This window comes from Somniosus microcephalus, chromosome 17 (assembly GCF_052327205.1).
Source record: "Somniosus microcephalus isolate GS21.2 chromosome 17, FLI_Smic_1.0, whole genome shotgun sequence".
Classification (NCBI taxonomy): Eukaryota; Metazoa; Chordata; class Chondrichthyes; order Squaliformes; family Somniosidae; genus Somniosus; species Somniosus microcephalus.
In genome coordinates this window covers 59,739,855-59,751,895 of record NC_141003.1, presented here as the reverse complement: position 1 = coordinate 59,751,895, position 12,041 = coordinate 59,739,855, and the positions used below count along the sequence as shown (strand labels likewise).

At 43.1% G+C, this 12,041-nt stretch overlaps 1 protein-coding gene across 7 annotated transcripts in view; it reads right to left on the bottom strand.

Moving 5' to 3' along the window:
* The window catches only part of kmt2e (lysine (K)-specific methyltransferase 2E), a 226,048-nt gene that overhangs the window by 147,799 nt on the left and 66,208 nt on the right, over positions 1-12,041 (bottom strand). For all 7 annotated transcript variants that reach the window (XM_086010465.1, XM_086010458.1, XM_086010464.1 and 4 more), the window contains exon 3: positions 3,635-3,749. In XM_086010465.1, coding sequence (XP_085866591.1) covers positions 3,635-3,749 — 115 coding nt within the window. The remainder of the gene's footprint in view (positions 1-3,634; positions 3,750-12,041) is intronic.

Here is a 12,041-nt window from a genome sequence, read left to right as displayed (position 1 = left end):
ATCCGTCATCAGGAAAATGCCGGAATCCATTGTTAAAGAAGTGGTATCAGGGCACTTAGAAAATCATAACATGATTAGGCAGAGTCAACATGGTTTTATGAAAGGCAAATTGTGTTTGACAAATTTATTAAGAGTTTTTTGAGGATATAACTAGCAGGGTAGATAAAGGGGAACCAGTGGATGTAGTATATTTGGATTTCCAAAAGGCATTTGATAAGGTGCCACATAAAAGGTTATGAGGCAAGATTAGGGCACATGGTGTTGGGGGTAATGTAGTAGCATGGATAGAGGATTGGTTAACATACAGAAAAGAAAGAGTAGGGATAAACAGATCTTTTTCAGGTTGGCAGGCTGTAACTAGTGGGGTGCCGCAAGGATCAATGTTGGGGCCTCGGCTATTTACAATCCATATTAATGACCTAGATAAAGGGACCGAGTGTAATGTATCCAAGTTTGCTGACGATACAAAACGAGGTGGGACAGTAAGCTATGAGGAGAACACAAAGGGCTGGATTTTACCAGCCCCAAGGAGGCGGGACTGCTGGCAAAATGGGAAAAATTGGGAGCGGGTCCCAACCCCGCTCCCAACCCACCTCCGAACCATCTTCCCAGGAGGCGGGTCCCCGACTCGCGCAGGGACCCATCTCCTCGAGGCGGGAAGGGGATTAGAGCCAATTAACTGCCTGTTAACAGGCAGTTTTGAGGCTTTTCCCCATTTTACGCCTGCAAGTGTGGGTTTCCGACGGCTGCGAACCTCGCCAGGGTCAGCGAGGCGAGCAGGGGGTCTGCGGGGGTCGTAATGTCAGCTGTAGAGGTGAGTGATGGGTGCAAGTGTGGACAGTTAACTATGAGAGGTGAATGTAAAGTGTGGGAAAAAGTTTCCTTACCTTTGTTTCTTTCTGCAGGCTTCAACCTTCGAGGATCGGGAGGTGCCTCATCTCAACGGCAGAGATGACAGAATGGCTGCTGCATTCTCAGATGTAGCAGTCGTCTGCTTTCTGCTGAGGAGAGAGGTCTTGGTGAGCCTTCTGTGCAAGGATTCACCTTTGAACAGAGATTGTCAGTGTTTGACAGCTGCTCAAAGCTGTCAAATGCTGACAATTCATCTGTCAAAATTTTTTCGACAGATGAAGCGTCATATGCTGACGACATCTGTCACCGGCTTTCCCTTAATTGGCTGGCTAAGCCCGCCCTCAAGGCCAATCAAGGGAAAATTGTGTGGGTTCGTCAGACGTCGCTGGGGGCGGGACTGAAACACGGAAACCAGAAGTCCCGCCTCCAGAGGGAAGATCGCGGCCAAAGAGTCTGCAAAGGGATATAGATAGACTAAGTGAGTGGGCAGTAAGGTGGCAGATGGAGTATAATGTAGGGAAATGTGAGGTTATTCACTTTGGTAGGAAGAATAGAAAAACAGAATATTTTTTAAATGTTGAGAAACTTTAAAGTGTTGGTGTTGAGAGAGATTTGGGTGTCCTTGTGCAAGAAACACAGAAAGCTAGCATGCAGGTACAGCAAGCAATAAGGAAGGCAAATGGCATGTTGGCCTTTATTGCAAGGGGGTTGGAGTATAAGAGTAAGGAACTCTTGCTACAATTGTACAGGGCCTTGGTGAGACCACACCTGGAGCACTGCGCACAGTTTTGGTCTCCTTATCTAAGGAAGGGTATACTTGCCTTTGAGGCGGTGCAACGAAGGTTCACTAGATTGATTCCTGGGATGAGAGGGCTGTCCTATGATGAAAGATTGTGTAGAATGGGCCTATCTCTCTGGAGTTTAGAAGAATGAGAGGTGATCTCATTGAAACATACAAGATTCTGAAGGGGATTGACAGGGTAGATGCTGAGAGGTTGTTTCCCCTGGCTGGCGTGTCTAGAACTAGGGGGCATAGGCTCAGGATAAAGGGAAGGCCATTTAAGAATTAGATGTGGAGGAATTTCTTCATTCAGACGGTTGTGAATCTTTGGAATTCTTTGCCCCAGAGGGCTCTGAATGCGGAGTCTTTAAGTACATTCAAGGCTGAGATAGATAGATTTTTGGACTCTAGGGGAATCAAGGGATATGGAGATCGGATGGGAAAGTGGAGTTGAGGTCGATGATCAGCCATGATCTTACTGAATGGCGGAGCAGGCTCGAGGGACTGTCTGGCCTACTCTTGCTCCTATTTCTTATGTTCTTAGTCACAATTATTGTCAATCAAAAATACTGTGCTGTCTATCCAAAACTAAAAAATTGTACCATCAAGTACCAATGTCAGCACAGTGATCAAATTTACATATACAGAGCTTTTAATGGTCATGAAACAAAATGCAACTGCACCAAAAATATGTTTTAATGCCTGGCTTTTATTTTTAGATATCTGTTTAATTAAACTCCAATTCAACTTTTAAAAACCACTAGTGGATGCCTATCAATAGACTGGTATACTCAGTCTATTATGAAACACATTTCCTGTGTTGGTGAGAAAATAACTGTATGCACGCTCTGAGTTTGGCAGAAATAAGATTCAGTTAAGGCAGGTGTAAATGTATTTAAAAGCAAATGAATTATTTTTTGACCCTTACAAGGCTGAATGGAGTTAGTACACGGTGGAAAAAAGTGTGATGAGCTGGGGGTGTAGGAGAGAATCATTATAATCACAACAGGTCACAATCTTATTCTTATCTGATGCCCATAGATGCAGACTTACAGCAGCGTCACTGGATAGTGATGGTAGTTTTTTTCCTTCCTTAATGCAAAGGCACTGAGGCCAACTGTAGAACCCCTTCTGCTGCCCCAGCTCGGATCCCTGATATCATAAATAAGGATGAAACTTGGGACCTTGCTTGTTGTGTAGCTCAGTTACTCACTGTCTTAAACAGATAATCCAGCAGGGAAGCTGTAGAATGGCTTTCTGCAGGACTACCTATCTTTTTTTTAATGCTAGCTCAATTAGTTACAGCAGTGAGAATAACTGAGCCAGGGAGACCATTGAAAGAACCAGTTTTTGTTGCACTTTTATAGGGGAAATTCTAGGGTATGTACCCTGATTCAACAAGGAGCTTGTTGCCATGCAGCAGCCGATTTGAATCTCCGGCATTCAAACTAAAATGGTCCCTTGCCCCAGGGCAGGTATATTTTACTTTCAGGTGCCCACAGATGTGCACCTATCAAATGCTGCATTACCCTCCTCTCTCCCCCGCTGATGGCGAATGTCATATGTAGATAAGAAATAATGTTAGCCACTGACGAGACCAGTCACTCCTTTTTAAGATTGTTGTACATCTGTGAACAATTTTACAAAATAAATAAAAATTTGAACATTCAGCAACAAAAGCACAAATAGTAAGCAGAATAAACTTTATATATCAACATAACAGATGTTAAACTAGAATTCACCAGTTTATTAAGTAAACTGACACGTTTTAAGTATTAATAACAGCCACAGAAAAACACTGGAAAACTTTTATGACGAAATGATGCTGTGGTTAACTTGCATTTGGTTACATAGACAATGATGCTGGTTTTCAAAACAACAGTATACCTTGCTTCCATTGTGGCAATTAGATTTTTTTTTTAAAAACATGTATTGATTTCGATCTTACATTAAAAAATCTAAGCAAAAACAGGTAGTCATTTTATTAATTCCAAAACTTACTGCATAAGGCAAACCAATGTAACTGTGCGAATGATGAGAACTGCTGGTATATAACTGGTGCGGATAACTATTTGACTTCTCTACTACCACAGGGCTCGCTTCTACAGATTCTGGTCTAGAAAAAGAGAAAACACATTCAATTATTCACTAAGTTATGGATTTATTGCAAGATACATAATTTGTGCAACTGCAAATAACTAGTTCATGTTACATCTCATGGTTTTAAAAAACACACACATAAGCAAGGCTTCCGTTAGAATTAGATTTTTCTTATCTCTTCTTGAAGTCATTTTCTCTATTACTCTTGTGGTGCATTATAATACAGGTAGACTATCCTTTATCCGAAAACCTCGGGACCAGCCGTGTTTCGGTTTTCGGAAAATTTCGGATTTCGGAAGGTATTTTATAAGACTGGGAAATTTGTCGGGGGTGGGGGTCGGCGGGGGGTGTCAGGGGTCAGGGTCGGCGGGGGTCGGGGTCGGCGGGGGGTCGGGGTCGTGCGCACGACTTACGCTGAACGAAAACACTTTCGGTTTTCAGAGGATTTCGGTTTTCGGAAGTGCGGATAAAGGATACACTATCCCTTATACGAAAGGGTGGGAGTCGGGGGGGGAGAAAAGAATATCGGACAGGCCGCTGCAGCTATCGGGCCGCTGTATTGTTGGGTTCACTCTCCCGGTATACCTCCTTCACACTGCCCAGCTCGGCCTGCAATCTCCTACCCAGGAGGGAACTCAGTGACCCTCTGCCCTGCTCAGCGTAAGTCGTGCGCCACTCTGGTCATGTCGTGCGCACGACTTACGCTGAACGAAAAAACCTTCGGTTTTTAGAGGGTTTCGGTTTTCGGAAGTTCGGATACTGTACTGTACTGCAGAAACATACTGTGCTACTGGGCTGCCCTTACAAGGTGAAAGGCAGGAGCATTGCAACACCTGACAGAATACAGTATATGGAATGGCTTATGTTCCCCTTTTAGATAGTGAGTGGAAGTAAACGGAGTCAAGTTGTATAGTGTGCATGAAAATTATACACGTACACACACTTCCTACAAAACCAAACCAAAAAAATGCTCAGATGGGACAAAAGCTAAGCAGCAAATTATCATAATGGTTTGCGCCAGCATGATTGGGTAAAAAAGAAAGCCGCTAGTGATTGGAAATGCAAAACTCGCAATGTTTTTCTGGTGTTGTTACTCTGCCTGTTACCTACACAAACAATAGTGTGGGTGACCAGAGCTCTTTTTGAGGAGTGGTTGTGTCACTTTGAATGAAGAATGGCAGAAAATTCAGCTCGATGGTTGGCAACTGTGGGCTAATGTAAAGTGTCTAAAAGCAGGATTTACTGCTAACTGCTTACAGCACTGTAAGTTCATCTCACCAGCAGAAGTAGCACCTGCAGCTGACATGATCAAAGATCACACAGGCAATGCTGGCTGACTCTGGGGAGGGAACCTTTTGCAGCACATGGGTTCTCCTGCTTTGACTGCTCAAACAAGATTTGAATCCAGTGTCAATGTTCATAAGAAAGTCCTGACATCCAGATTGCTGACTGACATGAAAATTGATGCTGTGTGGATGCTGCTTCTAGTGGGACCAAGAGGCCTAAGCATCTGGATCCAGTGAGCAGACAGCGGCATAAGAACCAATCCTCACCATGAGCATGGAATCCAATTCTGTGGCTAACAGCTAAGCTAGATGTTTCAATGGAAGTTTTTTCTGTGCTAAATAATTACTGGACAAATCAATTTTAACCTGATGGAATGTTTCCCTGCGGTAAATACTTTGTGAATCATTGTGCTATTAACAGAAGGCAATCCAGAATATTTTATGAAATGACTGAACTTTGCATTGCAGTTCATACAGTGCTCAAGTTTTGATCACGTGCATTTCAAGAGTTGCCTTAATGTTTCATGGCACTATTAGTGTTTTTGTAATGTTCTGCCATGATCTAATTGAATGGCGGAGCAGGCCTGAGGGGCTGAATGGCCTACTGTTCCTATGTTCTGTTGTGCTGTTTCATTACAATTGCTTAATACAAACCACTGGATAATTCAATATTTTTATTCATTTTTTTGAATTAATAGACTGTATATTCTACAGAATTTTAATTTTATACACAAAGGATTACCATCAAAACATTCCTGTTTGATTTTTCTCCATTTAGAAAATGTCCAAATTAAAAGTCATGAAATTAAGATTGCCAGTTTTGGGGATTTTATCACTGCCATTCTTCTCCCATCTCCTTCCTGCTGGGCTACGATTCCACAGAAGCTATAGCCCTCTGCCACCTCACCCAAGTAGTCTTAATTTTGTGTGAGCCTTGAGTGCAAGTGTTAGGAGATTGTTAACCCTATGCACATTTCTCGCAGGGATCGTGGACACTAATTGTATAACATCAGGAATGGGAACTCCAGCAAATTTAATATAATTAAATTAAATATAAACCAGCAACACTGAGGCCAACTAGTGTTCCTACCTCCATCCTAGCTGAAATCAACCAACTTCAGACAAAGGATCGACCCTGGGACTGTAATGGTCTGTTTGGCTCAACTACTCACGAAGCAATCAGGAGAATCTCTACAAACATGTTTCTGACAATCTAATACAGGTACTACCATTAGCATCATACTGAAATACATTAATGGCAACATTTTAGTATATATTCTACAATTTACTCTTGTTAGTTTCCCAAAAATATTTTTGGAACATTTATTTGTACCAGCGAATTAAAGATTGGTGATGGGTAGAAACTTTCAACAACAGACCAGTAACTTTCTGTCCTTTCATTTTTTAACAGGAGAGTGTTTGATAAAAAGAACAGAAAAGTCAAAAACTGACTAAATAATGGTCAGAAGTTAACTGAAAAAATGTAAAGGAAATTTGGTTAAACCAATTCCCATCAGTATGAATTTTAAAATTCAATTTTATTCCAAACAAAATACTGTAAATTCATGTAAAGAATGATTTACAAATAACTAAAAGTAGCCTAGCAACAATATAATTTCTTTTACACCATTACCTAATCTCACATGCTGTTTTACAATTAATGTTAGCATGGCAATTTAGTTCTGTAAATGAACATCAACTTATCAATTATAATTTAAGCAATACCTCAGAAGATTAAAAAAAAATAAACTAGTTATCAAAATGGAATTAAGAACATAATAATCAGACTTGCCACAAAAACCATGAAGAATTTTGAGTTTGAGACGGTCTAAATCAATAGGTCATCAGCAGCAGAAAAGAAATGAACCAACACGGAAGCAGCAGAAAATTACTGTAGCACGTTTTGCTTAAACCCAACTGCCGAGAAGCACAATAACCTCGTTGTGGTCACCAACGTGACTGTACTCACATCCTTCACACTGCTAAATCATTCCGCCCAAAGTAAAATCTACTCAAGCTGCTGCCTATCAAAACAAATATTGCAACATAATACTGGTTTCTTTGTAGGAATGTACTAATAAAAGCTTCACAAATGCATATGGCAACTTTCTTAAGAATAAGGACATGGACATCAACAGTAGACTGGTGCCTATTCTTATTAGTTATGCATTCAATGAAAAAATGTGTACTCAACACATTACTGAAAAACAGTTCGGAATTAAAATCTGCAGTTCTATATATTCCATTCTGTTGCTCAGAAGTGTGTGTAGGATAGCTTAAACTTTAAAGTTTGGCAAGCGCAGCAAATATGCAAGTATCATATTTCCTGCTTTTTTTTTAAAGATTTGGGCTACTCCTCCCTTCTCAAGAACTGCACAAAGTAGACAACACTCCTCATCCTAATTTAAAGGCAAAAAGGTTGCAAGTTGTTTTTTGTTTTCAGATCAATTCTCAGTTGAATGACATGTAGTGATCAAAGTATAAAAGCAATGACTTTCTATTGTAACAACCCTCACATTATGCAACATTGGAAGGCTGAATTGCAACACACATTGATGACTTTCCCATTTAAGGTATGCGGTTTAATATACACTACATTTCTTTTTTGTTTGGTATGAAGTGAGCACTGCGATCATTGAGGCATTTGGATTACAGTAGCTGAACGAAGGTTCCTCTTTTATTTTCTTATAGTTTATAGACATTGAACAAAATCCAGCAGAAATGCTGTTCCAGTGATATGAAAGTTGAGAGAGAAATAAGAGAACAAAATCTGGGTTGTATCAGCAGCAATTAGAGTGTATACATATTGTAAATATAGCTTAGTAAACATTTAATTAGCTACAAATATTTCAAGTTGCAGCTACATACCATTTATCTATATAACACATACTCTGCAGCTAGTTATTTTCACAATAACTACGTTTTCCTATATTCTTGACTTGCAGCATTGCATGAAATTTTATTGATCATGAAGATCATTTGCTGATCTTCAACTCTCCCTCACCGCCCAAGTCAACATCCTTTGCTTCTTCTTGCCTGCCTGACTGTGGAGAAAATTACCAGCTACTACAGTGACCACCTGTTCTTACAGGTCAACATGTGCTCCTCTCACCAACACTTTAAAGACGGCACTGTTTAAAATTACATTCCTGTATGAGTTTTAAGTGTCCAGAAACAAAGGCCATTTTCAGTGGTAACTTTATCCACAGTGAGGTGGCAGGGGAGTTAGCGCCTAAAGGGGTAAAAGTTGGGTAGTGCACCTTCGCCGGGGCGCTAATTTTAGGGCCCCGGAAAAGTTAGCGTCTCCGCAGCCGATTTTCCCAGGTAGTGCTCCGAGAGGGAGGAGGGGTGCTACTGGAAGCGCCCCGCGTCCCTCTTGGGGCACTGCGCGCCAGCTGGGCCACCAGGTATCAGGAGTGCCGGCAAACGAGCTTCACGGAGGCCGGGGACAGCAATGGGGGCAGGTGCTGGCAGGTGGCCAGCAACAAAAATGGCCGCCCGCCACCTCCCCTTTAACTAGCGCTGCCCCAGCCGCAGGTAGGCCCCCCTGACCCCGGTGGGCATAGCGTCCGGCGGTAAGTTGGGGGGCACCACCCAATATTACAGCCAGGGCGCAAGCAGGGCGCTGCGCACAGCAATCAAGTCATCGCCGCCGGCGTAGTGCCGCTGCTAACCTCCCGCTGGATTTCACGGGAAGTGTTAGCGCCGCCACGCCCAGGCGCTAGTTGATTTGCGCCCCACGTTAGCGCCCTCGGTGGCATAGTGGTTAGCACTGTTGCCTCACAGCTCCAGGGACCCAGGTTCGAATCCGGCCTCGGGTGACTGTCTGTGTGGAGTTTGCACATTCTCCCCGTGTTTGCGTGGGTTTCCTCCGGGTGCTCCGGTTTCCTCCCACAGTCCAAAGATGTGCGGGTTAGGTTGATTGGCTATGATAAAATTGACCCTTAGTGTTAGGGGGATTAAATACGTGGGGTTACGGGGATAGGGTGGGATATGTGTTGGTGTAGGGGTTACGGGGATCGGGGGCGGGATATGTGTCAGTGCAGGCTCGATGGGCCGAGATGGCCTCTATCTGCACTGTGGGGTTTCTGTGATTCTGTGAATTTAAAATGATTCTGTTCTGATTTTAAAACATGTATAAAACAAACTTGAAAGAGATGGATGCAGTGATTGTATCAATTAAATCTCAATTAAAACCAAGATTAATGTAATTTTTTTTTACTGAGATTAAACACACAATTCATTTTTTTTTAATCGCTTGACAGCCTTATAGTTTATATATATTTCCTTTTTTATTTTATATCTACATACAATCTGTCGATATCTACCTACTTCCTGTGTCATCATTCTTGAGTAATGCTTTTAGGTCAACATTTATAATCCAAAAACCCATTGCAAACAATTGCCCATAATGCAACAGTTACCAACCCCTGACCACAAGGCACTGCTGTCATAAGAGGTTGTAATGCAGATCTGCTGCCACAAGCTGGTGCTCTGGTGCAGGTTACACTGGTCCAAAGCCATTCTGTCACCTCCCTCCAAATCAGGTAATTTTTTTTTGATTACCCCAATCTCATAATACAATTTCTTTCCATTTTAAATTTAATAAAATTACTTTCTCTCCTTGCAGTCCCTGATTCCTACCATCCCCAGCCACCATTCCAATCCTGCTCGCTGCTTTTTCATTGGTTCCCAGCCAGCAGGTGCCATCTCTATCTCATTCCCGGTCCCTGCCAAGTCCCTCTGCGCTCCTCTTCCATACGGCACGCTATCTTCTCCCACTCTTTATGCTCTTGTACTGCCTGGAAAGCTATTTAAAAATTAATTGGCAATTAAAAGCTATCGCTTGCAACCGGATTCTGCAGTGCTCTGTTCCAAGGCCCGCAACATGCTGCCTGCCAGCCGAGGCTCCACTCCTGCCAAGACTTATTCTCGGCTGGCCCCACTGCCTTTATAACACTATGTGCTTCAAAAAGCTAATTGCAAGTTTGTCAGACGAACAAAAAGAATGAGACTGGAGAGATAGGGAAATAGTCATTTATAATAATGGTTGTGCTGTTTAGGAGAGGGATTACAACTGATGGAGACACTGATGAGAGAAGCAGGAAAGAGGCGCAGATATGAGCAGAAGACGAAAAAGACACACGGAAGCAGAAAATGAGAGACACAGAGAAAACAGCAACATAACCATGAGACAGAGACTGTATTCTCTAACTTAGTTTAAGCAAATTCACAGGAGATCCATTAGTAATATATTAATGGTTTTGTGCCTGCAAACACTTCCTGTTTGGCATACTTAATTCCTGTGCACAATTTGAGCCATTTTCTCATGTTACACCTGGCACCTTACTTAAATGCCTGAAAAATGCCACAGTACTCAAATTACTTAACATGTAGGGTTTCCTACTGCTCTTTCTTCAGCTCTACCAGCCATTCCCACTTCTTGATCCAAGGTCAGTTCCTTCCTTCCCACACATATATCCCGACCCGTACCTGTTGGCTGTCTTGTTGGTCTGCTCCAAGCCCTGACTCTGCCTTTTTTCACAGCCTTTCCACTCAGGCTTCTTCCCCATCCTGCTTCCCAGCTTTCTTCGCAATCTTGCTGCTGGCCTCCACTCTCCCATTTCCTGCTCCTATTCACCAATTCCCAGCATTCACCAACAGAAAGAAACAAGGGGGGAGGGAGAAAGTGAGGTGAGTAAGAGAGAGAGAAAGATATCAGAAGGACAGAGGGGGACCTGCAATGGGAGAGAGATCAGGATGGGGTTGGGGGGCTGGGGGGAGGAGGAGGAAAGAGAACAGTAAACAAGTTGGGGGCGACAGAATGAGAGAGACAAAGATTGGGGGGCTGAGAGGGGTCACCATGAGCAACACCACAGGAGATCTACTTGTATATTAAAAGGTAAACTTGAGGTCATCCAAATCTCTGCTGCTCGTGCCCCAACTTGTACCAAGTCCCGTTCACCCATCACCTCTGTGCTCGCTGACCTACATTGGCTTCTGGTTAAGCAATGCCTCGGTTTTAAAATTCTCATCCTTGTTTTCAAATCCCTCCATGGCCTCGCCCCTCCCTATCTCTGTAATCTCCTCCAGCCCCACAACACCCCCGAGATATCTGTGCTCCTCCCATTTGGCCTCTTGAGCATCCCGGATTTTAATCACTCCACCATTGGCGGCCGAGCCTTCAGCTGCCTAGGCCCTAAGCTCTGGATTTCCCTCCCTAAACCTCTCCGCCTCTATCTCTCTTTCCTCCTTTAAGACGCTCCTTGAAACCTACCTCTTTGACCAAGCTTTCAGTCATCTGCCCTAATATCTCCTTATGTGGTTTGGTGTCAAATTCTGTTTGTTAATGCTCCTGTGAAGCGCGTGGGACATTTTACTACATCAAAGGTGCTATATAAAAATGTGTTGTTGTTTTGCATATAGCGCAGAATTCCCGTGTCAAACATACTTCCCGTATGCTTCAATCACATCTGCCTATTACGCCAAGTTAAACATGGTTATCCTTTAATAACCTCCCTGCCCAACGCCACCTCCCCCCCCCCCCCCCCATTGAATTTTTCCCAGCTTATTCTCCAAGTCGGTTCTCCACCCATTTGAGGGCTGGAAATATTAGGCCTTCCGCCTGTTGGTGCCCCTGCTGCCTTTCCCTGTTCCTACCAGCTCTCCTATTACCAAAAGCTGACAACCACCCTCCCCACCCCCACTGCTGCCCCAACCAATTGCCCATTGCCATCCTGCCCCTGCATCTCAGAAGTTATAAAGAAAAACACATTCCCAGCTGTGACCATGAATAACAGCTTTTCTTATTAAGGAGTGTGATTCCCAAAGCTCAGAATTAGCTTAAAATAAAATAAACTCTCTCAACTCGGGGAAAGTCCTTCTTTAAAACTAAAGGGGGCATGTTAATTAAAGCTAATATAGTCCCATAGAAAACCCCATCGCAGTTCTCCACCAGAAGACCAGTTTTGACCTCCTCCATCCATTAGCTTTTGCTGTCACCCAAACCCGTCCACGTCCCC